The 24751-nt window shown below is 43.1% G+C and overlaps 2 protein-coding genes across 16 annotated transcripts in view; one reads left to right on the top strand and one right to left on the bottom strand.

Moving 5' to 3' along the window:
- Nucleotides 1-24751, top strand: part of tnca (tenascin Ca) — a 59053-nt gene that overhangs the window by 25420 nt on the left and 8882 nt on the right. For 4 of the 14 annotated variants that reach the window (XM_023960512.2, XM_023960511.2, XM_078956017.1 and 1 more), the window contains exons 3-10: nt 482-1795; nt 2453-2716; nt 2788-2903; nt 5226-5379; nt 7451-7720; nt 10029-10214; nt 10281-10370; nt 10475-10738. In XM_023960512.2, coding sequence (XP_023816280.1) covers nt 482-1795; nt 2453-2716; nt 2788-2903; nt 5226-5379; nt 7451-7720; nt 10029-10214; nt 10281-10370; nt 10475-10738 — 2658 coding nt within the window. Of the gene's footprint in view, nt 1-481; nt 1796-2452; nt 2717-2787; nt 2904-5225; nt 5380-7450; nt 7721-10028; nt 10215-10280; nt 10371-10474; nt 10739-13509; nt 13903-14495; nt 14916-17727; nt 18004-20650; nt 20924-21028; nt 21365-21390; nt 21658-24060; nt 24361-24751 lie in introns of those variants that run through there. The other 10 variants (XM_023960503.2, XM_023960504.2, XM_078956015.1 and 7 more) reach the window with 6 other exon arrangements.
- Nucleotides 3980-24751, bottom strand: part of LOC144996475 (uncharacterized) — a 68286-nt gene continuing 47514 nt past the window's right edge. The window contains exons 4-5 of one of the 2 annotated variants that reach the window (XM_078956029.1): nt 5139-5219; nt 3980-4147 (exon numbers count right to left, since the gene is read on the bottom strand). In XM_078956029.1, coding sequence (XP_078812155.1) covers nt 4122-4147; nt 5139-5219 — 107 coding nt within the window. In that variant the 3' untranslated portion in view covers nt 3980-4121. Of the gene's footprint in view, nt 4148-5138; nt 5220-21661; nt 21785-24751 lie in introns of those variants that run through there. The other variant, XR_013659419.1, reaches the window with a different exon arrangement.

The following is a 24751-nucleotide window of genomic DNA, read 5'->3' as shown; positions in this document are numbered from 1 at the left end:
TAGCTTTGAGTGCAGGTTTGGTTTTCCAGCAGCCATGATCTCAATTGTTTTGAGAAAGTGTGGAGAGCCCTGAAATGCTTTCTGGGATTGTGTTCCAGGTTTGAGAGGCTCGAAAGGAGAAAACAGTCTGTCTGGAAGGAATAATGCAGTCGCCTCTTGAACTTGCTCTGTTGCTTCTGTTTTGTCCTGAAGTGGGGGAGGAGCCAAAATGCAATCTGCATGTTGAATCATATTGTTGAAGCTCAGTAGATTGTGTTTCTGAAGTATGTTCAATTATGGTGGCTTTTAGGCTTTTTGTCCAAAGTTTTCAGAGCTTGTTTGTGAACAGTTTGTAGAGGTTTCAGAATGGTTCTGCATGCTGATGCCCAGCTGGTCATACAGTAGGTCATTTGTGAAACAATCATTGCAGTATAGTACAGCTTAGCAGCTTCCAGAGTTAAGTTGTTTCTTATGTGTCTGGTTTGTGTTTTTGTTTTTAAAGGTGAGCTGCGAACCAAACCTTTCTGCAGCGGTCGTGGGAACTACAGCTCTGAAACCTGCGGCTGCGTCTGCGAGCCCGGCTGGAGAGGGCCCAACTGCTCCGAGCCCGAGTGTCCCGGCGGCTGCCAGGACCGCGGCCGCTGCGTGGACGGGAGGTGCGAGTGTTGGCGCGGGTTCGCCGGAGACGACTGCTCGCTCCAGGTCTGCCCGGTGAGCTGCGGCACACACGGCCGCTGCGTCGGCACCGTCTGCGTCTGTGAGGACGGTTTCCACGGCGACGACTGCTCCCAGAGCCGGTGCCTGAACGACTGCTTGGGCCGCGGTCACTGCGACGATGGCGACTGCGTGTGTGACGAACCGTGGACAGGCTACGACTGCTCTGAGCTCATCTGCCCCAAAGACTGCTACGACCGCGGCCGCTGCGTGAACGGCACCTGCTTCTGCGACGAGGGCTTCAGCGGGGAGGACTGCGGGCAGCACAGCTGCCCCAACAACTGCCGCGGCAACGGCGTCTGCGTGGACGGAAAATGCATCTGCACGGCGGGCTACAGTGGCGAGGACTGCTCCCAGCCCACCTGTCTGAGCGACTGCAGCGGCAGGGGAACCTGCATCAAGGGGATGTGCATGTGCGACCCCGGCTACCAGGGCGATGACTGCAGTCAGGTGGCGTGCCTGAAAAACTGCCGCGGCAGGGGGCAGTGCATCAACGGCCGGTGCTCCTGCGACGCCGGCTTCCAGGGAGACGACTGCGCAGAGCTTTCCTGCCCCAACAGCTGCCGGCAGAGGGGGCAGTGCGTGAACGGCCAGTGCGTCTGCGACCAAGGCTTCGCCGGCGAGGATTGCAGCATCCACACCTGCCCCTCCGACTGCTACGGCCGCGGCACCTGCGTGCACGGCCGCTGCGTGTGCCACGCAGGCTTCAGTGGCAACGACTGCAGCGAGCTGAGCTGCCCGAACGATTGCAAGGGGCGGGGCCTCTGCGTGGACGGCCAGTGCATCTGTGACGAGGGCTTCAGCGGCGAGGACTGCAGCCGGAGAGCCTGCCCCAACGACTGCCTGGGCCGCGGTGACTGCCTGGAGGGCAGGTGCGTCTGCCGGGAGGGCTTCTCCGGAGACGACTGCTCCGCCGTCTCCTGCCCGGAGAACTGCAGCGGCAGGGGCAGCTGCGTCGACGGCAGGTGCTCGTGTGAGAGCGGCTACGAGGGAGACAGCTGCGCAGAGCGGAGCTGCAGCAACAGCTGTCATCAGAGAGGCAGCTGCGTGAACGCGCAGTGCGTCTGCGACGAGGGCTACATCGGAGAGGACTGCTCAGAGGGTGAGAAGTTTGGCCTTAGTCACATACATTCGTACAGGAGGTTGACCAGGGGGGGTTTTGGGTTGTCCAGGCCCGTGAAGCTGCATCTTAAACCTTGTGCTATCCTGTGGGGTCCAGATGACCCCACTCCCAACGTTAACACGCCTCCAAGGCACGGTAACGTTGGGGTCCAAGGGTTAAAGGGAGCACAGGTGTGTCTTGCAGTTCCCTTGAGGCTCACATATAGAAACCTTTAAAATCCACTTTGACGAAGAAGCGTCACAGGTTGCAGGACAGCGCCTGAACACCGGCCTCAAATGTTGGTTTTGCCTCTTTTCTCCCAGCCCAGTAGCAGTTTGTAGTTTCACATGCACACACCCAGGCAGACGAATCCCTCACATTTCATGTTTTGTTGCCACCAGCAGTACAGGTACAGGTTTGACAATTTTTTTGCCTGCAGACAGCCGGTATTATCTACCTGCAACTGTGGCTAAGGTTTTATCGGCTAACAACCCTGAACGTTTCAGCTCCAAACTAAATGTGGAGTTCCTGTTCTCCAGCTGAAGGTTTTGCTCTGTGTTCTTGGCTTCTCTTCTTCCCGTTACTCTGCTGCCCTGGAGTTTGCATTACTTCTTCATAGCAGACGAGAAAACATGTCCTTCTTGTTCCCCTTTCCAGTCTCTCCTCCAAAAGACTTGACGGTCGGCGAGGTCACCGAGGACACGGTGGACCTGTCCTGGGACAACGAGATGCTGGTCACGGAGTACCTGGTCACGTATGCTCCCACGATTCCCGGAGGTCTTCTCATGGAGTTCACTGTGGCTGGAGACCAAAGTGCTGCCACGGTTACAGAGTTGGAACCTGGGATGGAGTATCTGATCAGCGTCTACGCCGTCCTGAGCAACAAGAGAAGCATCCCTGTCAGCGCCAGGGTGGTCACAGGTACGCCTCCCGTCTGGGTAGTTCATGAGAAAATGGAACAAGAGTCGAATGTTTTGGTTACATCCTTGCAGATCTGCCCCAGCCGCAGGGTTTGAGGTTCAAATCCGTGAGGGAGACCTCTGTGGAGGTGGTGTGGGACCAGCTGGACATCTCCTTTGACGGGTGGGAGATCTATTTCCGTAACACGGTGAGCGCCACCTCCTCTTTTTGAGCTTTTTTTCATTTCTGTGGTCGGGATGATGAGGGTTTATCGAGCTCTTTATCAAAACCTGCACTGATTTTGTTGCTGAGCTTTTTCTTTTTCATGTGGTAAACCTGAATCCTGTCCTTTTCTCACCTTAAGTCAGGGGTCGGGAACCTTTTTGGTCAATCAAGCCATGAACGCCACATATTTTCAAATGTAATTTCGTGAGAGCCATACAATATGTTTAAAACTAAAAATTCAAGTGAATGTGTGCATTTTATGTCATTTCAACACTTTTAAAGTACAATAAGTCTGTGGATTCTTTTTAATAATATTGTTATTGTAACGGACTGAGTTGGATTGGTGGCTGTTCTAATTTCTGGAGTTCATTGAACGCATCAAGCAGAGATGCTGATTGGCCTCAGTCCTGTCGCTCAGTCATTGGTGGGTTTGGACCAATGGGGTTTAGCTATGGGCCGAATAAGGAAATAGGAGGACTGGTGCCTCAGCGTGGGAAAGGGGCGCTACATTATGCTGTTGCTAATAACTGATGACTTCTTAACATTAATGCGACTCCTGGTGCTGCATGGTGATGGTCTTGTCTGGTTGATACGTGGTGAGTTTCAGCTTCATGCAGGCGTTGAGACTTCCGTCCGTTAAACGTTGGTCTGAATGTTCTTTAGATGTGAGAAATGCAGAGGTGGAGCCAAACATTGTCAGTAATACTCACACCCTGCAGTGTGTGGGATGTGACGGGCAGCGCGTTCTACTCAGAGCGCCGTTTCACCTCGCTGCCTGCGCACACTACCCCTCCCCTTTTCCTGCTCAAAGACGGGAGCGCGCATCTGCCGGGACGGCCAAGCGCGGGTTTCAGGACGTTACAAACTGGCATCGCATCGCGCCTGAGAAGGACTGGTCTAATGAAACTGTATTTTTTTATTTTTTTATAATTAAAGGTTTGGCTGTGAGCCAGATGTGGCCATCAGAAGAGCCAGATGTGGCCATGAGTATAAATGTTTTAGCCACAGTTTCCTGAGGTTTGTATAAAATCTGTTTGCTTTTGAGCAGATCACCAACGGAAAACGATTTTCCTCACAAATTCCTCCGGTTTGCTTCGGTCGACACTTTTGAATCCTTCAAAAAGCTCTCAAATGTCTGATGGAGAACTGAAAATGAAATTGATCCACATGGTTCCCCCGTTTATTGCAGAGGTTGCATCTTTTAAAATGACCGGCGCTTGGTGAAATCTGCAAAGGATGACAGATGTTTGGAGGCTGTAAAAACGCCTCACTACACACTTTATAGACTTTTCTCAGACTAACATGAAGACTTTCACACTTTATTCTCCTTATTTGGACTCTAGAGCAAAAAGGAGATTGATCGACAGGGTTAACAGCCAATCACAATTCCAATGTGCTCTTAAAAAAAGCCCCCAAAACTTCAGTAAAACAGTTGGACTGCTAAAGGTGAACTGCAATATACAAGAGAACGCTTTTTCTTTTGACTCATTTTGGAAATGTTCCTTTTCTGGCTTCTTCTGCTTTTTTATGTTAAATCTTTTTTGCTGTCTTTCCTATTTTTTGACTTTTCTTTCTTTCTTTAAATGTTCTTTTTTTCCACCTTTTTGGCTCTTTTTTTAGAATTTGGATTCCTTTTTTTTTATTTTTTGCTTCTGTCTGACTTTTAGTGATCTGTTTAAAATCTACAACATGTTAAGATGCAAGTTATTTGATTTTATCGGTGTCCCACGTTTAACAAGATTGCACCTATGATAATTCTAAGACAATTAATATTTTCCTCCAAATGAAAAGAGCAACTTATCTCTTATGAACAAACTTTTCTTGCATCATCTGTAGGTGAATTAATGCAGATTTTTAAAATTATTAATAAGCTGAGTACAGCTGAGTAAACAAATTGTTTTTAATCCAGAAAATATTTCTAAAGTGATTAAAAAGGAACCATCTCTAAATGTCTGGTTTGTTTTTTAACGATTCTTGGCTTAACAAATGTGTTCCTTTCAAAATAAAAGTCAATTTCTTTCCTTGCAGATGCCCAAACACAATCAAGTTTCAGCTATAAAGACATAAAGATTAAAGGACCAACCAGAAGTCTAAAAAACACCAAAGATCATGTTAAAATATTTTTAAAGGGAAATAATGTTTATATAGATATATATATTTTATTACATTCATATACAAAAAGTATCAAACTTCAATTTTTTAAATTGTGAAAACCAACCTGCTCTGTTGATTTTGACCCACGTGGAGAATTCAGTGTTTCTCACCGGCATCTTCTGATGATTGATGCCATGTTTTGCACCTGCAGAAAGAAGAAAACGGAAAAGTCAAGAGCATCCTCCCCCCCTCCCAAAACCAGTTGGTCCAGTCCGGGCTTGGACCGGGCCAGGAGTACGAGGTCTCCGTCAGCGTCATCAAGAACAACACCAGAGGACCCCAGACGTCCAAAAGAGTCACCACCAGTGAGTCCAGACTTCTACAGGGAAAAAAGTCTGTTTCCAGTTTATAATATGAAGTCAGGCAGCAAGAATGTCAGAGCAGCAGGAAAACGTCAGCTTGAATTTGCATCCTCACTAAATCTCGCTCGTTGCTCCCGTCGTCGGCTCGTTGGACTTTTCATCGGAACACAAATCACCTTGGAAGGCGACTCCGCCATCAGGGTTCGGTTGTCGCTCACTAAACCAGACGTTTCTGTTGTTTTTGGAGGAGCCGGTCGTTTGACGGGACAGAAGACGCCAGCGGTTCACCTTGAACGCCAGTTTTCCACACCTTCTTCACAAAAATACATTTTTTTTCCTTTTGGTGACAGCGGTCGACAGGAAACGCTTTTATTTCTTTACATAATAATAAATCTGTGTTTGCTGTGTCGTGTCCTGTGGACAAAAATAACCCTGGAGAGACGAGACTCTTCACAGATAAATCTGTGCTTTGCTTCATCTTTTTGACATTTCTCCTGACTCCATCAGGGACTCTGGTGTTGCTTTCTTTGACTCCTGAAAGAATTCTTAAGTCCAGTTATTCTTTAAATGTTAATTTTATGATGTTCAAGCAAATTGCTAAACAAACACGCAAAAAATATGTTTGACATATCTCAAAACTGACAATAATTATCCATAATTTTATTTAAAGAAATGAATCAGAATCACTTATATAGTTATCCCTCCATATTTTTCTACATGAATTCCTTATAAAAAGCATAGAAATGGAGGTGACCCGGGCTAAAATGCTGGGTGACTCTACGATGGATTGAACTAAGACTTTCCTTCATCCATTTGCCCTTTTTTGAAAGGTTGTTAAAGAAAAGCAAACTGAACTCCAGACAGCCTGGCCGACCCCTTCAGGCTTCATTTTTCGCTCTCAGAATCCTCCGGAACTTGAATCCAGAGGATTCTGCATCACTTCAAAACATTTGGTCATGACGCCTTTGAACTCAAGATACTCCGACATAAAAAAAAAACACTTAGAATATCTATTCATAAGAAATAAAATGAATTATATTGGAAAAACAAGCAAAAGTATAAATATAAAAAAGGTAAAGCACGGGCCACACGGGCAATTGGCCGGGGCGCAAATTTAAATGGGAGCGGCAGCTCAGTGCGTGTAAAAAAAAAAAAAAAAAAAAAATCTGCACCACTATTGGTTTACAATTATGTATTCAATCACAGAGTTTGTAACAACCTGAAACCTGCAAAGTGGCGCCCCCGCAGCTGCACGGGCTCCTGGATAATGGCGTGCCTTTAGATTACTCATGCTAATAATGTCATTCTTGATTAACTATCGTAGACATATTTATTATGTGTCTTTATTTTCCATATAAATGAATTTTATGAATTCTGCCTGTGGTTTAGTTGGTGTCAGTATTTGATGCAGGAAAACAGCTGCACTTTATGAGATCATGACTAAACAATAGATGATTTTTCTATGAATGGATTGAGGTTTTTGGAGGGATTCTACTGCTGGTGTTGCACAAAATTAGGAAAATGTTTTTGGAGTCATCCCCCCCGATGATTTAATTTTTCATGTTTTCTAAGACCTAAAAATGATTTTCACAATAGCAGGTTTTTAAACAAATAAACACCTGTGATTACATTGATTAAGGTTTTAACTTACTCACCTGGGCACATCTGATCCCTACGGATCAGCCACGATCTGCTGCCCCCCTGCTCAGAACTGCATGGGCCTTTAAAGAAGTGAACCCACAACCTCCTCACCCTCCAGATTTGATTTCTTGGACTAAATATTTATGCAAATGAAAGAAAAGTTCTGGAGTCTCTGTTTGGATTTCAGCATAAAATCGGATTTGTTTTTTTTACTTTTTTCTTGTAGACGCAAGAAAATGTTCTGCGTTCAAAAAAAGAAAAGTGCAGCACATCACAAAAAAGCAACTGAGTGACCGCCTCACTGGCCTTGTCGGGGTTGGGGGTTAAAGCACCAAATGGTTCCCAAGCGCCGCTGTTTCTTAGGCCCCCTCTTCCTCCAGCGGATTCATGTGTGTGACGGCCAAAACTCAGGGATGCTGTTTTCCCTCCTCAGAGATCGACGGGCCGCAGCAGGTGGAGGTGAAGGACGTGACGGAGTCCTCGGCTCTGGTCAGCTGGTACCTGCCGGTGGCTCCGGTGGACAGAGTCGGCGTGTTTTACGCGCCCGGCTCCGACCCCTCGGCGCAAACCGCCGTGGACGTTCTCCCGTCCGACAAGCAGCTCAGCATGGACGGTCTGAGGCCGGACACGCAGTACACGGTGCTGCTGGTTTCCAGGAGCGGAAACGCCACCAGTGACCCCGTTACCACCACGTTCACAACAGGTAACCAAACGCCAGCTTTGATTTCTTATTATCATGAAATATGTTTATTAAAATTTCCCTGTTCTTTGTGTTTTTGTTAAAAAATTAAAACCTTAGCTTACTTTTAGCCGATTAAACTTTACACTTTTTTTTTCTACCAGTATTTTATCATTTGGTTTATTTTTATGAATTAAAAAAGAGAAAAAAGGGTTTTGTCTATGAAATATAACTGATCAGCTATATTTACAAAAAAGCCTAAATATTTTATAATGACTTTGGCTTTTGTCAATTAACTTATAGGTTAGGCTGTAATTTGGTGAGTTGATATTATTGATGTTATTTGCCAACCGATTTATTAACTTGTCATGTTTAGCATCAAATATTTAGACACATATGTGTATATTCCTTTTAAGAAATGTTTGGAATCTTCCTTTATTGCCCCTTAGGTGTGGCAGATTTGTAACACGTACCCAGAGAAGGATAAAAACTGTTTCCTTTATCTTGTTTAGTATCATTTCACATAACACAGATCCTCACATTTAATGAATTTAATGATTTAAATTTAAATTTATTTTGTTCATTTGGCTTTATGACACTGAACCTAAAAATCTCACAAAAAAACATAATCAAAGCAGGACATGTTTCATTTTTCTAACAGTCATAAAAATGTTTCACAAACCTTTTCTTTACTTGGAATGAAAATGTATATCATGATAGACCATAGGATGCAGCCAGTGTTTCAGGCGTTTTCTGTGCTGTAAAATAAGCAGATCTTGCACTAGAGAAAGGAATTCACCTCTGTGTTAGCGGCTTGGTGGACAAACAGGCCACTTCCTCCTCTGCAGCATGTCGTCCATGTTGAAAATACCAAACCACTAAACGTCAGGCGGACGTTTGTCACATTAATGGCGGACAGTTGCAAGCAAAAGCGGCCACTTCATTATGAACTAGACCGTAGGGATGATTGATGTGATCGCTGTGAAGCATAACCTGGCCTAAGGGTCAAACTGTTGTTTGATTCTGGTTTGTCTCAGGAGATTTCCAGATTCTACGTGAGCAAAATAAAGTCAGACGCTGCTTAATCAAAGAGACGATGCGCCCGTCTTTTAATTAGACAAATTTTGCTTTGGATTTGGAAAGAAATCCAGGACATCTGAGGAGAAAGCTTAAATACAAACGTGTTTGAAGTTTTGGGTACCCAGTTATTTTAGGAAATTAATCCCATTCAAAAAGGCGAAACTCTTTAATTTTAACTTTTTTTTTCTTTTAAATATGCACCTCTTCATTTGGAGCTGCAGGAGTTGAAAGGAAAGAGCTGGAAAATAGAAAAGAAGGGCTTCAGTTGTGTGGAGGCCTTCCGTCTGGGAGGTCCTGTTTTGTCATCTAATGCTGTAAATCTGACAAGAATAATGCACCAAATCTGTAGTTATGTAGTTTTATTCAGTGTGTATTCAGTGAACCAGAGTTCGTTTCCCCCGAAAACAAATTTTCAGTCCAAGCGGACGCTGATCCAGGACCAGAAACTGCTCTGGGACCACCTCCATCTTGAGCTTCAGTTCACTCTGAGGTTCCTCAGTCTGAATACAATCCGTTCCCGGAGCGGAACAACTGAACCAAAACAGCCACCGTAGCCACAGGGTAGCAACAGATGAGCCGCAGACAAATCTAAAGCAACGATTGTCGAGTCAACAAACAGAAGACAAAGAGTCCAACTGTTCATTTGTTAGGTTTATTTTAACACCACCACGGAAAACGCTTCTTACGTGCTTTTCTGAGTCTCGTTTCGCAGCCCGCGCTCGACAGGCGCTGCTGTGATGTCATCCTAAAAGCTACCTTGTTGTTCCTTACTAATTCTCCTAAATGAATGCCATAACAGCACAAAAAGGAGACACAGCAACTCATTGAGATGTGATTGGATGAATTTAGACTCATTAAAACAACTTTTAAAGTGATCCACGTTGCTTCTCACTGTCATCTATATGTCAGAAACACGGATCAGTGTCCCTTCTTCACCGTCCTCCCTGCAGCACGCCTCCACCCGACCAAGAAAAGCGAGTAAAAAGTGTCGAGCCTGACGTTGATACAGACGCTCAAAGTTTGAATGAACTAAAAGTGCAGGACTTCCATGATCAATCAATTCATGGCCAATGAGTTGAGAGATCTTTAGTCACATGGTTTTGTTTACAAGCTTTAGTCTGGAACAGGGAAGTCTTGATGGCAGTCTGAATACAGACCAAACACAAGGTTCAGGACTCGATCTGGACCCTTAAATGCATTTGTTTTCATCCAGTAAAATGTTCTTTTACTTTGAAATCTGCATCCCCCTCAGCGCTGGACGCCCCCACGGGCCTGCAGGCCGTGTCCCAGACCGACAACAGCGTCACTCTGGAGTGGACCAACAGTCAGGCTGACGTTGGCAGCTACCGAGTGAAGTACAGCCCCATCTCCGGAGCTGCTCACGGCGAGGAGGTGGTCCCGCGGGGGTCAGGGCTCACCACACAGGCGACTATCACTGGTGAGCTTTGAGCGAACGCGCACAGACTCTCCCCTCACCGTAAACTCACCAGCCTCTGCCCCGCAGGACTGAATCCGGGCACAGAGTACGGGATGGGTGTGACCGCCGTGAGGAATGAGAGGGAGAGCCTGCCTGCCACCACAAACGCAGCAACCGGTGAGCGAACCGTTTCATCGCCGCTCTGTAGAAACGGTGGCCAGATTCACGGTTTTTGAACGTAAATCCACTGATGGCCAAATGTCCTCGATGTTTTCTGTCAGACCTGGACCCCCCCAGAGAGTTCGAAAGGGTGGAGTCCACGGAGACGTCTCTCACTGTGAGGTGGCAGAAGCCTGACGCCAAAGTCAGCAGATACAGACTGACCCACACCTCACGGGACGGACAGTTCGGGGAGGAGGAGGTCCCGGCCTCGGAGTCCACGCACGTCCTGAGGAGCCTGAGTCCCGGCATGACCTACACCCTCACTCTGACTGCAGAGAGGGGGCACAGGAGGAGCAGACCCGTCTCCCTGTCTGCTTCCACAGGTGAGAGCGGTTCTCAGAAAGAGATGCCACTTTCCTCTTGAAGTGTGGCAGATCAACCATCACGTCTTAAACATGGATTCGTTTGATGTTTCTCCGTTTGTTGACTGCTGTCTAATCCACTGCTCTGCTTTGCAGCTGCGTGATGTTCAAATTGGAAATGTTCTCATAGTTTTCTTCAGAGTTTAAAACCCTGAAGTGGTGGTTTTTACCTGTTGACAAACTCAGAGGCTGCAGCGTCCACAGTGAGGTTTTAGCATTATGATGAGTTGTTTCCTGTCTTTTTCCCCGTCCTCTCAGGATGTGCTCTACACTTTCAAATAACCTCTAAATTCCTCTCTCTGAACAGAGGCAGCAATAGCAGTCTGTCTAATAATCTTTCCAATAATCTGTCCATTAATCTTCTGCATGAATTTTCTGCGTGGACGGTTCCCCAAGGCTCCATGTTTGGAGCCCTTTTGTTTGACAGCAGGAGATAAAATGGATGAATCCAATATCGAATGTGTTGCGTCAAAGTAAGAAATGTAAGTAAGATATAAAGGTAGTTATCCAAATAGTATTTTGGGTAAATAAAAAAAAAAAAAAACAAAAGCAGCCAAGTATTGATTATTAGTTACAGTAAAATGTCTGATTTAGTGCTAAGAACATAATTTAAACGCACTTCAAAATTAAGAAAGCTCTTGTTTTCAATTTCAATCAATTTATTATTTGTATAGCACTTATACAAGCAGAGGCAACCAAAGTGCTTAACATAAAATCAAATAAAATCAGAAACATGATGCAATAAAGAAACAATAAAAGCAATCAAACAACAAAAGAATAAAATTAACCAGCTGACCCACTAAATTTAATGAAAATTGGTCAAAACTGCATTTTAATTTTCCTCTATTAAACCTCAGTTTGATCAATTTTATTCAACTTATTTAAAAAGCACCAAATAACTATCAAAGTTGGCTCAATAGTTTGCAAAAATAGCAACAGAAATGTAAACAAATTCAATAAATGACTATTGATATAACTTAATATATTCCAAAAAACATCCAACAACATAATATTTCAAGTTACGGGTAGTCCAGATTAGTCCAAGTAAATATAATAATGGTCTACAGTCCTGAATAAAAGATGACACATAGAAGTTTTAGGGTTATCCTCATGCTGAGCAAAAGTGATGGACATCGGAATATCTATTAAAGGACAGGAACAGAGAGTAACCTATCTGGAAAGGTACTACAGTGAGACAATCTTTACTTTAAAATACTAAAGTACTTTAAAATTACTAAAGTAGAAGTAAAAACTTGATGAAGGAAAAAATAAGTAACTGGAAAATTAGCTAATGAATCAAAGTTTAAACCTAATTGATTAGATATAAACATATAATAATTGATCAATTATTTTATTGTGAAAAACTAAAGATGAAGTCTATTTTCACTGACCAATTAGGGATGCACAATATTTTAATGCTGATTATTTTTGTTGTGTTGGATGAAGATTAATAACATTTTTGATTGCGTTTCCTTATAAATGAATGAATAATTGTATTTATACAGCACTTAACCACTTTAGGTACCAAAGTGCTTCACAATAAAAGAAAGACAGAAGAAAGTTTAAATTGGGCAAATAGAAAAGAACAAAATGAAAAACGGCATAAAATTACGAAAGGCAATCAGCAATAAAATACATAAAAGATGAATAATAATGAATCAAATGCCACTGACTACTGAGTGTTAAAAGGTAAGTTTTTAGTTGACATTTGAAACTCTTAAGGTTTGAATAAATAGGTAAAATCTTGTCTTTCTTCTGTTTAGAGAGCAGCAAGTTTCCCTGGAAAACTTCCCTGGATTTTATACAGTTTTCTGATGATTCCAACACTGGTAGTAAAAAAAAAACAATCTGCAGCTGCAAAACTCCCAAGAGAACAATTTTTACTAAAAGTTACTTCAGTAAATGTAACCGAGGAAATGTAATTCTCTACTACCGACCTCTTGATAAATGTCTAGAGACCAGTTCCTGTTGTGCGTCTAACCAGCAGGAAATCTGAACTCTTCCAGCCCAGCGTGCAGCACGGCTGCTGGTTCAGATCCTGCACCCGTCTCCCTGCCGTAGTGCTCTTTCCCCTCAGCGTCTGTGCAGGCGGTCAAACGCTCCTCCATGACTCATTAGCCTCCACTGAGCTCCTGCAGCTGCTCTGGGAGCCTTTTAATCACGTATGTTCTCCTCCTGACAAAGAGGAGCTTGTTCAGTTTCTGGGAATTGAACCGCATCCTCCCAGTCTTCCATCTTCTAATAAGCAGCAACTGAAAAGAGTCGCTCCTTTCAAACTTTCAGAACGTTGAACTCTGTTTTTGTCATGATTTAACTTTTACGTTTTCTCTTTTTTGGGGTGGGGGGGGGGTTGGGGTTAAGTGCCCTCATCATTTAGTATGAGTTATGATCTGAGTGTTTTATAGCCTGGAAGCTGCAGCCCCTGAATTTGGACGCAGGTCACATGCTAATGAGAAATCCTTTGAGACGTCGCTATCGCCAGACGGACTGCAGAGATAAATGGAAATAGAGTCGATCATTTCTGCTATGATGTTCAGCTGCTACAGCTGTAGTAGAAAGCAAATATCTTTTGTCTCCTCAGACAAAAACTTTGCTAAATCTGAACTATTTAAAGTTTCTTTTCACTGTTTTTTAAATTAGATATACATATTTTTTTGGTTCTAGCAGTTTGGTAAGTGTGCAGCAGACGCTACAGTGTTGCCTTTCATGCCTTTTTCTTTCTTTTCTTGTAGCCTCTTTCACGTTTTACTTAGCGGTCTCAGACGACCGCGAGTTAACGGCTTCTGCAGCCTCGGAGGACAATCTCATTAGTTTTGTGTATTTAAACCCGCCCGAGTCCCATTTTTCTGGGACAGAGCCCGAGGACACGCTGGGAACGCTGACTGTCTCGGGCGTCGCGTCTGACGGCTTTGACCTCACGTGGAAGGCAAACCACGTCTACGATAACTTTACAGTAGAGTACAGAGAGTCCCTGCCGTTGGGGGACGTGAGAGAGGTCCAGCTCCCCGGAGATGCCGGCGGCTCTCGAATCCGCGGCCTGAAGCCTTCCACAGAATATCAGATAAAACTTTACGGAGTTCAGAATAGCCAGCGGTCCGCTCTACTTGAAGCGGTTGCCTTCACAGGTATCACTTCTTTGTTTTACAGCTGGGCTTTCGTAGCACAGATTACTTCTCCAGCAGAGATGTAATCCTGTCTCTAGTTGCAGCTCTGATTAGCATCTTGGCATGTGTTCACACGTGATTTTTTTACCCCACTTATCGCCTGCCAAGTCTTCTGTCTGGATGGACTGACGGCTTTTCCTCTCCTTCTCATATGATTTCATCTTTTAAGGCTCATCCAACTAATTCTATCCACATCGTTCATCATTAGCTCCCTTTACAGAATGAAATGGTTCTCCTGCCTCCTGCAAACGCCGGTCGCATGTCTTTCTTGTGATTCCAGACTAGAAACCAAATGCATGGGTTCATCTGAAGGCGGCTGTGTACTTCCACTGCAGTGGACTACTCAGAGCCTTCAGCGGGTTAAGGCTCTCACTCGAGGGTCATTAATCCTGTAGTTGTTGCTTGCTGCTGACTGAAGTTTCCTGAAGAAACGAATGAATCTTCAGGCCATCCAGATTTGAACTCTGTTTTTTTTCCTCCATACAGGATCTTTCATGTTTTTTCTGTAGCGATCTTCTAAAGTTCCCGTTTTAACCTGCTTTTATTCACTGTAGCACCTAAACCTACCTCAGATGTTCAGTCACTGACCAAAGAAGCTCCATCCACCTCCCAATCCACTCAGGAGAGTCCAAACTTTGATATTCTAAGCAATGAAGCGCATTTTGATACCGGCCTAACGAGCTCGGGGGGCGAACCCAGACCCCCGGGTACAGAACCGCTGGGGGATCTCACGGTCCGAGTTGAAGCCACCAGGATGATCCTCACGTGGTCGGCGTCTGAGGGGGTTTTTGAGAGCTTTCTGGTGGAGCTCGGTGCTCAGACGCCTGCAGCACCACCCAGAATAATCATTCTACCGGGAAATGTGAGGAGGGCTGAGGTGGAGGGTCTGACCCCCTCCACACTCTATAATATTACATTGCAAGGTCTGGTGGACGGGAGGCCACCCCTGCCTCTCAAAGGTTTTGCCACCACAGGTACATGACTGTCACGTGTTTGCAGCATTCCAATCATCCACAGAAAAGCTGACCTTTATTCTGAAATGTGACAGATTGACTGACTGCATGACAGCAGAGTGTTGGGACCAAAACCGGACCAGAACCGCACATCCGAAAACATTCAACATCTAAACATTGAAACCTTATTTCATCCTAATATTTGTAAAAGTCTTCCATCGTAAACAAGACAGAAACTTGATTCCTTTTGTGTTGGTTCACAATGTTTGTTTACTGATAAAACTGAGCTTTTTTGCTTGACTGTCATCCACTAACCGCCCCCCCCCCCCCCCATGTTGAAGCCAGGTCTCTAGGTGTTATGAGCTTCACTGATGAGACTCCAACCCCCTGGCTGCTTTTAAAGCCGCTGTTTTCCTGCTGTAAAGTAGTTCTCCACTGCAGTTTGGCTTCTTTTCACACAGACGCAATCATCATTGTCCTCAAATGAAGATCAAACATTCAAATAAGTATATTTTTTATAATTGCAAATAGGGCTGCATATGAGGAAAACTTGCGATATGCGATATTGGTGATTAATATTGCGATAACGATATAATTTGCGGTATATAAACAAATAGCAAAACAACCAAAAACATAATTACCATTTTACTGCAACAGTTTAAAAATTATACTCCAAATGACCCTTGTCGACGTAGGAGGCAAACATCAAACATAAAGGGGCTCATCTGATTGATCAACAACATAAACGGGTCCTTCCGATTGGTTAAATGCATAAAGGGATTTATTTCATTTGTTCAATATTTCAAGCTGCCATGAGTTTGTTTTAGCACATTTAAGGTAACCATTTATTGCGATTTTTTTTTTTTTTTTTTTTACATCTTTTGGGGTATGCATATTGCACAGCTTGATGTTGCGATAACGATAAATTTGCGGTATATTGTGCAGGCCTAATGGCAAAAGTAATGAGTACTTTTCAAGTATTAATTGACTGTTTCTGTGGACTTTTATTTTTTCGTATTATTTGTTTGGATGCCTTTCAGATTCCTTCAGACATCTCATCTGTTTTTGGCCGATAAAATGTCATATCAGTTCCCTCCCACTTTGGTAAGAATGTATCATAAAGATCAGGACATTTTCTGACCTTTTAGCTCCATTCTGTTGAGCAAAAAATGTTTAGAAACACAGAAACTGATGCCACACGAAACTCAATTTGTTTAAAAAAGTTCATGTTTACACGAAGAAAAATCCTCGTCCAAGTGTAAGGCACGGTGGTGGGTTAATCATGATGTCGGCTTTGTTTTGAACTGGCAGACGAATTAAAATCAAGTTTATTTTAGGGCTTAAAGGCGACTAAGAAAGTTGAGCAATTTCTTTTACAACTGGAAATTAACTAAACAACAAAATTCATGGTCAAGTCATTAACTGCCTAGAAATTGTCGGTCCCCCTATGAAAATATATATTTTTCTAATTTCCCAACTATTTACTAAGTGCTGTTAAACAGAGCCGATCATCTTTAACACGGCTTTTTATGACGTTACTTGGATGCTTACATTATATTGCTTTGCATGTAGAAACAAAATTATTTATCTAAAAAATTACCAGGGTCAAAATTATTAGCCCTCCTGATGCTTATTGTCAATTGAACATTATTTTCCCGGGGGTGGGGGGGCATTAATTTCAGCCTGCAGTTGTTTGTTGTAGTTTTCAACAACTCTCCTGAGAAATCCCAGCCCATCATTCTTCCAGCTCCTCTAGATTTGATGGCCCTATGGAATCGACCTTGGCCTCCAGGTCACCGCACACATTTTCAATGGGATTCAAGCCGGGGCCTTGTGCAGGCCACTCCACAACATCCACTTTGGGCTTCTGAAAGCAGTTCTTCACCAGGAGCTGACTGTTTGGGGTTTTTATTTCAAAATCTTCACATACACTTCTTCTTTAGTGATTCCTTCCACCTTGACGTGATTCCCAGTTCCAGACGCACTGAAGCATGCCCACAGCATGATACTTACACCGCCAAACTGCCTCTCTCTTTGTTCCGCAAACATAACACAGCAAAGAGCTCCAACATATACTGTGTTTAAATTGAAGACAACCCTCAGTTTTAACTTGATTTTACAAGCTAAGTCAAAGCAAATCAGCACAACACACAACAGTTGTTTATTCTATAGGTTGATATAAAGGTCAGTTCTTAAGGGGGAGAGTAATTTTGACCCTGGTAGTTTTTCATTTCTGTGAAATTACTTTGTTTCTACATGCAAAGTAAAATAATGTAAGCATCTGAACTAAAGCTAGGATGTCGTAGTAAAAATTCTTTTCTCCATTTAACTCTCTTAGGAGAGAAACCCAGGACTTGATCAACACATTTTATACTGTGAACATGGAAACGTATAGTAAACTGGTGTGACGATTAAAAAAAAACATCCTTATTCCCTGTAAAAATTATTTTCACACGGGGAAAATCCGCGGTTAAGCATTAAGGAAATGTAAAAAGTCTGTTAAAGAGGAAACTTTTCCAATTTTATTTGTTTCAAAGTTTCTTTTTAGAAAGAATTGAGGAATTAAGTAAAACGTAACTGTGAAGCTCAGGTTTTATGTTCAAGATCGTCCATTTTTATAGTTGCATGTCCAAAATAAACATTAGCTGTTAGAACCAACACCTCTGGATATATAGTTTTTTTTTTTAAAATGACCTTGTAATGACCTTTTCCTTTAGATGTTCATTTTTGGTCCCGACGCTCTGCTGCTGTTTGTGTTTTAATGTGCTTTAAATGAATGTAATAATCCCTGTTGCCATCCAGTTGAACCCAGTCTGATGTCTCTTTTTGCCAGCGGAGCTTGAGCCGGCGGTGGTGAACCTCACCATCTCTGACATTACATGGGACAGCTTCACTGCGTCCTGGAGCCCCCAGGGCGGAGACTTTGACAGCTTTGTTATTGAGGTAACAAACATGGAGAATCTCCTTGAGAGTCAGAACCTCACACTGTCCGGAGACGCTTTGAGCTTGGCCATCTCCGGGCTGTATCCCAACACCACCTACATGGTTGGCCTGTATGGGATGCATCAGGGCTCCTTCCTTGAACCCCTGTACAATGAAGCCACCACAGGTACCTGCGACTTACAGGGTTGTAGCTGCTCTTCTCGTCTTCTATTAATATCTTTCAGATTTTCCCCTCAGAATAAATGTAGTTGCCTCTCTCAGTAGACTGTCCACGTCTTCATGCATGAATCGACTTCAACGTAATGACGAGGTTTCTGTTTTGGCACCACTCTCCATCAACAGGGCCTCAATGCGCTGAGCTGCTGCATCTTAACACCATTACTGTACTATTTTTCACCCTCCAGCCACTGTTTCTGTCTGAGAGAAGACAGGACGATGGGCCTCCACGCCGCATCAACCAAACGCCCCCTCAAAAGTTCCCCTTTGACTGCTCTCCATTATGGTTCTCAACATGCATGACCCCCCTCCGTGATGTGCTGCAAGTGTTGCAAAAGTCAAACCAATAACTTTCCTGCTCCTGTCACTCCTCCACATGTCAATCATTCATCCCATCAGTCCGCGTTCAGCATTAGCTGCCAGCCATCGTTAGCGAGTCAGCGGAGGTCTGTCCGTGTGACACCCACCTCTTTCACTCTGAAATAGACGTTTGCTTGAATATGGCAATTTATGCAATTTGCGCTTTTTTTTTTTATCAGTTAATGTCTAACAGCTTAACCTTAGGGTGATGGTGCGCCTTCTTTTTTTAACCTTGTTGCACGTTGGCATGAAAAGGATGACTTGCTTGGTGGCATGTGTTCATTCAGTGCAGCTAAAAAGCATTAACACCCTCAGAAGTACAAATATGTGTAACCCTTGTGCTATCCTAGGCACTTCAACATTGGGAGTTGGGTCATCTAGACCCACTAGACAGTGCTCTGAACCTTTTTTCTTCAATGATTTGTGATCTTCACTGGTGTCCATGGATTACATGAAATCTTTCCACCTTTATCCACCTTTGTCATGGTAGGGAGAACACGTCAATGTAAGGGTGGGGTCATCTAAGATAGCACAAGGGTTAAGGGTCTGTGACTTTTACATATTCTGATCAAAATACAATGACCAGAATAACAATAAAAAATAGTTTATTTTAACCTGCTTGGTCTTATGAAAAACTAAATGCCACCGCTCGGTTAAAACCCAAATAAAATGTGGTTAGCCACAGTTTGACCTAAAACTCATCCGATTACTTTCACACTTCAAAATACTTAAAGAGTCACTCCAATGGAAATTGTGATTTTAACATGTTCTTGGACCATTTTTGTCATGATGGAGGATATATATAAAGAAAATTCAGATTGAAACTGCATTTATTCGATTTGTTGTTAAAATCAGGAGCAGGCAAAAAAAACCCATTTGAAAAAGCTTGTAGTTGCTGCAAACAATCTATAACTAGCAGGTCCCATGCTCCGCTCCATTCTGATGCTTCCACGCGCAGACGAATAGATCCATTTAAAGTAGCCTTTTTCCTCGTCTGAGCTGTCATCTGCCTCAAAACCGTACAACTGGATGGCTCCAAGACTGCTCGCCATTTTTGTTGCTAATGTTAGCTTGGAGTTGTAAGCTAGCGGGAGAGAGTGTAAACAAATGCATGATGGGAAGGCTTACTCTGTCCCACCCACAAGTCAGACTCCTGCTGCTCTGCAGAAACCATGTCCCAGAATTTTTTTTCTGTAATTTTGGCTAAAAGTGGCATAATTATAATTAAAAAGACCAAAATATGAAAACCAATCAAAACAACATGGTAAGAATTGCTCTATGAAAGAAACAAAGAAACACATAAAAAGAAGTGCAGGTCAGAGTTAACGACTCAACAGTCAGAAAGATTTTTGGATTAAAAACGGATCAATTAAAGAGTTTTAGCAGAAAGACAGCTGAGTTAAAAAAAAAAATAAGAAAGAAACCAAAAAGTAATTTTTGGCTTATGCCCCAAACTTCTTATTGAAACAAAAGAGGAACTTTCTTGGGGGTATCCCGGCGTCCCGTTCATTCTGGAGTTAAGCTGTACTTCAGAAAAAAATATCAGACCAATAGTCAAACATGGTGGTGGTGGTGTAATGATCTGGGAATGCTCTGTCATAAAATAAAGTCTAACGATCAGTTTTTAAGTTCAAAGATGAGAACTGAAGTTCTGCGGCAGGACAGCCGTTTGGAACAACAAGCAAGTCCATCAGTGACATTCTATGTCAGGATCTTTAAAAAGTCTTTATTTAAAAACACGTCAGTCAGAAATGCTTCACTGTTTCTGCTGCCTAAAAAGGACGGATTAAAGGGGCATTTATTTTCACATAAGACCTGGCCAGGGCTCAGCAACCTTTTAGCCTTTACTTTAACATGTTTTGTTACATTGAACCACATTGGATCATTTCAATGGGACAAATATGCAAACAGGAGGGAAAAAAGGGGGGGATAAATATTTTTCACAGCTCCATATCTGTTCATTCATTTTAATATTTTAAAGTGCTTTCAGATTAACTTTACTTTAACAAAAGTTAATCTCATGGTTGGAAAAGGGATCCCTCTCTTCTCATTAACTCATGCTTGTAGTAAGCTAAACCATTAACAAACCATTGCTTTCTAAGGAAAAGTTCTATCTGGAAACACATGATTATTTTGTTCTTTTAAGCCTCTTGCCCTTTCCAGGAAAGTAGAAATGAAACCGTTTTTTTTCTCCTGCAGAATGGCTTTGGTTTCCTAACGATGGTTTCTTTCTTCAGCAATTCCGCCTCTCGTTGGCAAACTGTACATCACAAACGTGACCTCAGGGAGCTTTTCCGTCCTCTGGAACGGAACCCAAGGACACTTTGATGGTTTGATCCTGGAAATAATTGACTCTGATTGGCTGATGGAGCCAAAAGAATTTAACGTATCGGTCGATGCTGTATCCCACGACGTCACAGGGCTCAGGCCCAGCACTGATTACATAGCCTACCTCTATGGGACGTTAAAGGGATCTCGAACAAAGGCTGTCAGTGTTATTGCAACAACAGGTACTTTAGCTTTGTTTTGGTCATTCTTTTAGCTCATTTGTTTGACTTGAACCTCCATGCACTTCGATTTCAGTAAATGTGTATTTTTTTTTCTTTTCTCTGTAGCTGAAGAGCCTGATTTGTCCAAGCTTGTAGTTTCTAACGTTACCTCAGACAGATTCTCGCTGGCGTGGCGCACAGGAAAGAAGGAGTTTGATAGCTTTATAGTAGAAGTCAGAGAGTCTGCTTTGCCCTCACAGGCCGTGGGCCGTGCGCTGCCGGGGGACGTGCGCTCCACGGTTATGGCTGGACTTAAAGCCAGCACGAGCTACGACATAAAGCTGTACGCCAGTGATGCTGGCGGGCAGAGCACTCGGCCTCTGTTTGCTGTAGCTACAACAGGTATCCCATCTGCATGCACTCCACTCCAGCTCACTTCCTGCCACAGGCGCGTGTAACCCACAGGTGGTGTTCTCTTTTTTGTTCAGAGGACGCTCCGCAGTTGGGGGTCTTGACGGCTTCCTCTGTGAGCTCACATAACCTCAGCTTGTCCTGGGAAACCGTGTCGGGCCACTTTGATGGCTTTGTTATCCGGGTCAGTGACCAGCAGTCTGACACGCTGGAGTTCAAACTGCCCGCCGAGGCCCGGAACATTACGATCCCCAACCTGACAGACGATACGGCCTACGATATTGAACTGTACGGTATTTCTTACGGGCGACACAGTTCGTCTGTGTCGGCTCGCGCTGTCACAGGTACTGCGTATTTTACTTGTATCTTTAGTGTGCTTCCAGCTTTAGGGTGATTACCTTTTTGTAGCTGTACCTGGAGAGTCTCCTGGTTTTCCCTGGAATCCCATCCCCAACTCAGTGCTCTACAAACCTAGATAAACAAATCTGAATCAGGTGTTCAGTTAAATCTCTAATTACCTAATCAGGTTGTAGTCCTCGAGGATCAGGATCATTATTGTGTCTGGAATAGAGGCTTAGTGTGTTTATTTATTTTTACAATATGCTTTGCATTTGGTTCAATCATACCAGATGTGAATCCACAAACACATTGAGATTATAACTGACAACGCGGTTTCCAGTTCTTCTATTATATGTAACTGGGTTTTAAATTGACCATAAAATTATGATTTGGACTTCAAACTGGATAATTAGGCAAAAATACTGAAATTGTTTACTTCTGGATCACAGATAAAGTTCATGTGACTTTGGGATCTAAACATCCAGAGTCAAAGAGCGATGTAGAACAGAATTCAGAGGTGGTGCCTCTTCATATCGTACTTCACTTTTTGTGGTCTTGCAGAATTTTCCTCGTGTTTCCTCGTGTTCTGCCTTCTGATTGGCTGTAAACCACAGTCAATCTGTGTCTTGTCTCCTGTGCAGAATTCATGCAGCTTGCCAAATCTATTTCTTTGATCCCGAGTATTTCTTTTTCATTCTATAATTTTGGACTTTGAGAGTGTAATCAATAGAGAACGTGTAAAAATATTCATGTCAATCTAAGAAAAGTGTGTAGTGAGGAATTTTTCAGCCTTAAAACATCTGTATTTTTTTTATAAATCCATGAGGTTTTACTTTATAATGTTTGGATTTTACCTATAGCTGTTTTTATTTTATTTTAATGTAACTCCACCAATTAATGAGGGACCACTGTACACTTAACTGATTGGCCCTTTTAATCAGATTTTATCCTGTTCTCTGATTGCCTTGTCATCTTTATGACTACGTAAACCCTGCTAAAAGATATTTTATGTAATTTAAGTGTAAGTGAAGTTAAAGGCAGTAGCAGAAAACGTTTCTACACATTCCCACCAACCCCCTGTGTAGATGTGAAGAGGGTCAGTCCCTTCTTGAGCTCAGAGTATTTCAATTCATGGGTTTTCTATACAAACTCTGCATCTCTGCTTTCTCACAGATGACTTTGTCTGCTGAACCCTATTTCTGGAAATGAATTTAATTTATCTTATTTTTAAAGACCAACATCCACCCAAGACTGCCTCAAGGCGTCACAGAGAGAAAAAACAATCCAATCCAGATCGCTAAAATAAGACTTATGATTTAAATTATAGCCTTTAAAATTATCAATAGATGACATCAGTATTTTAACCCCCCTGAGGATTTGGTCTGGGATTTTAGCAGCACAAGTACGGATGTGGTTCAGGGTCACCTAGATGAGATCAGTTTCAGCCAACATAACGTTTTATCAACTGCTTGTTTAGGGTTTTGGGCACTAAGACTCTCTTGATAGATAGTATATATACTTCAAGATAAAATATATCAGAATAACAGGCAAAAGTAGGTGTTATATCAAAGCAAAGTAGAAATCTACTTTGAACTGATACAAAAACGTATCTAGTTTAGTCTTTTTTTTTTTTACCCCTTTTCCTATCCTAAGGAACGTTAACGTTGGGTCATCTGGACCCCACTAGACAGTGCCCTGAACCTTTTTTCTTCAATGATTTGTGATCCTCACTGGTGTCCATGGATTACATGAAATCTTTCCACCTTTATCCACCTTTGTCATGGTAGGGAGAACACGTCAATGTAAGAGTGGGGTTTTCTAAGATAGCACAAGGGTTAGAGAAACACAATTTAAAAGTCACAACGCTTTAGCTTGAAGTAAACTCCATTATATTTCCGTACACAGATTTAGCTTAGACTTTAGCTCCATGTTGTGTCTGCAATCAAATTGCCTGGTACTTCTGCATTACCTCAAATGGCGTTAGCATCCTGCCACTTTGCACGTCGGCCAGTTTTTGTGACCCTGCAATTATTTTTTTCTCTACAAAACTTCCTGATAGTTTAAACAGATTCTTTTAGGGGAATGCGCCTTAACCCCGACCCCAGCTCTAACCAATAGCAGTGCGGTGATAGAAACTAACGCGCAGTAAAATGCTAAGGCTATTTTCACTGTGCTAATGCACAGGCACAATTTTTCTTCTTTAATTAGACTAAAACTTGATGGTTCTTTGGAAAATTGTGAAACTCAATGCATGTCATGTTTGAACTTGGTGTTTTAAGCTAGGGGAGTGGAAAATAGTCCATGTTTTTTGGCTTTTACATCACTGGAAGAAAGTTACTTTTGCAACAGTTGCACGCATTTCCTTCTAATCAAATCTTATCCAATCACACCCACCCCCTCCCTCCCAGCTCCTTTGCCTAAAGTAGAAAACTTGACCATTTCCGACGTCACCCCCTATGGTTTCCGGGTCTCTTGGGAGGTGAGACAGCGAGAGAAGTTAGCGCCCCATGGTGGCGGCTTTAGCCACTTCCACATTGTGGTGACAGACTCGGGCTGGCTGCTGGAGCCTCAGGAGTTCACTGTGCCGGGAAACCGAAGCCATCTGGACATTTGGGGCCTCATCACCGGCATAGGCTATGATGTCAGGCTGACGGGGGTGACAGAGTCGGGGCTGCTCTCTCGGCCTCTGACCACAGTGGCTGTGACAGGTATCACCCGCGGTTCACTGCAAGGCCCAGCAGTTCGGTTTCTTATCTGAAGCTGCTGTTTTTGGGATCCTGATGTGAAGTTTCATTGTCAAACATGGAACAAAAAACCTGAAACTCTATTTTTAAAGACATCTCTGATGGTTAGATGCCATGTTTTGAAGATGAAGCTTTGCTCAGTCCTCTTATTTAACCCCAACATTTCTCCAGAATGACCTTACGTTTTCTTCCTTGTAAGCTTTTTTTCCTTGTGATGCAGCTGTTTCCATGTGCAGGAGTCTGGAACACTGATCTTTTTTCCTCCAAAATATGAGCAAGCAAATCGTTTTGTTTCCATATTTTTGGTGTGTTTTCCTTCACTGCCATTGGTCACATGCAGGAGAAACTCCACCGT

Source organism: Oryzias latipes, chromosome 12 (genome assembly GCF_053564925.1).
Source record: "Oryzias latipes strain Hd-rR chromosome 12, Olatipes_Hd-rR_3.1".
Lineage (NCBI taxonomy): Eukaryota > Metazoa > Chordata > Actinopteri > Beloniformes > Adrianichthyidae > Oryzias > Oryzias latipes.
Note: the sequence above shows the minus strand (reverse complement) of the source record. Positions and strands in the feature narration are given on the sequence as shown.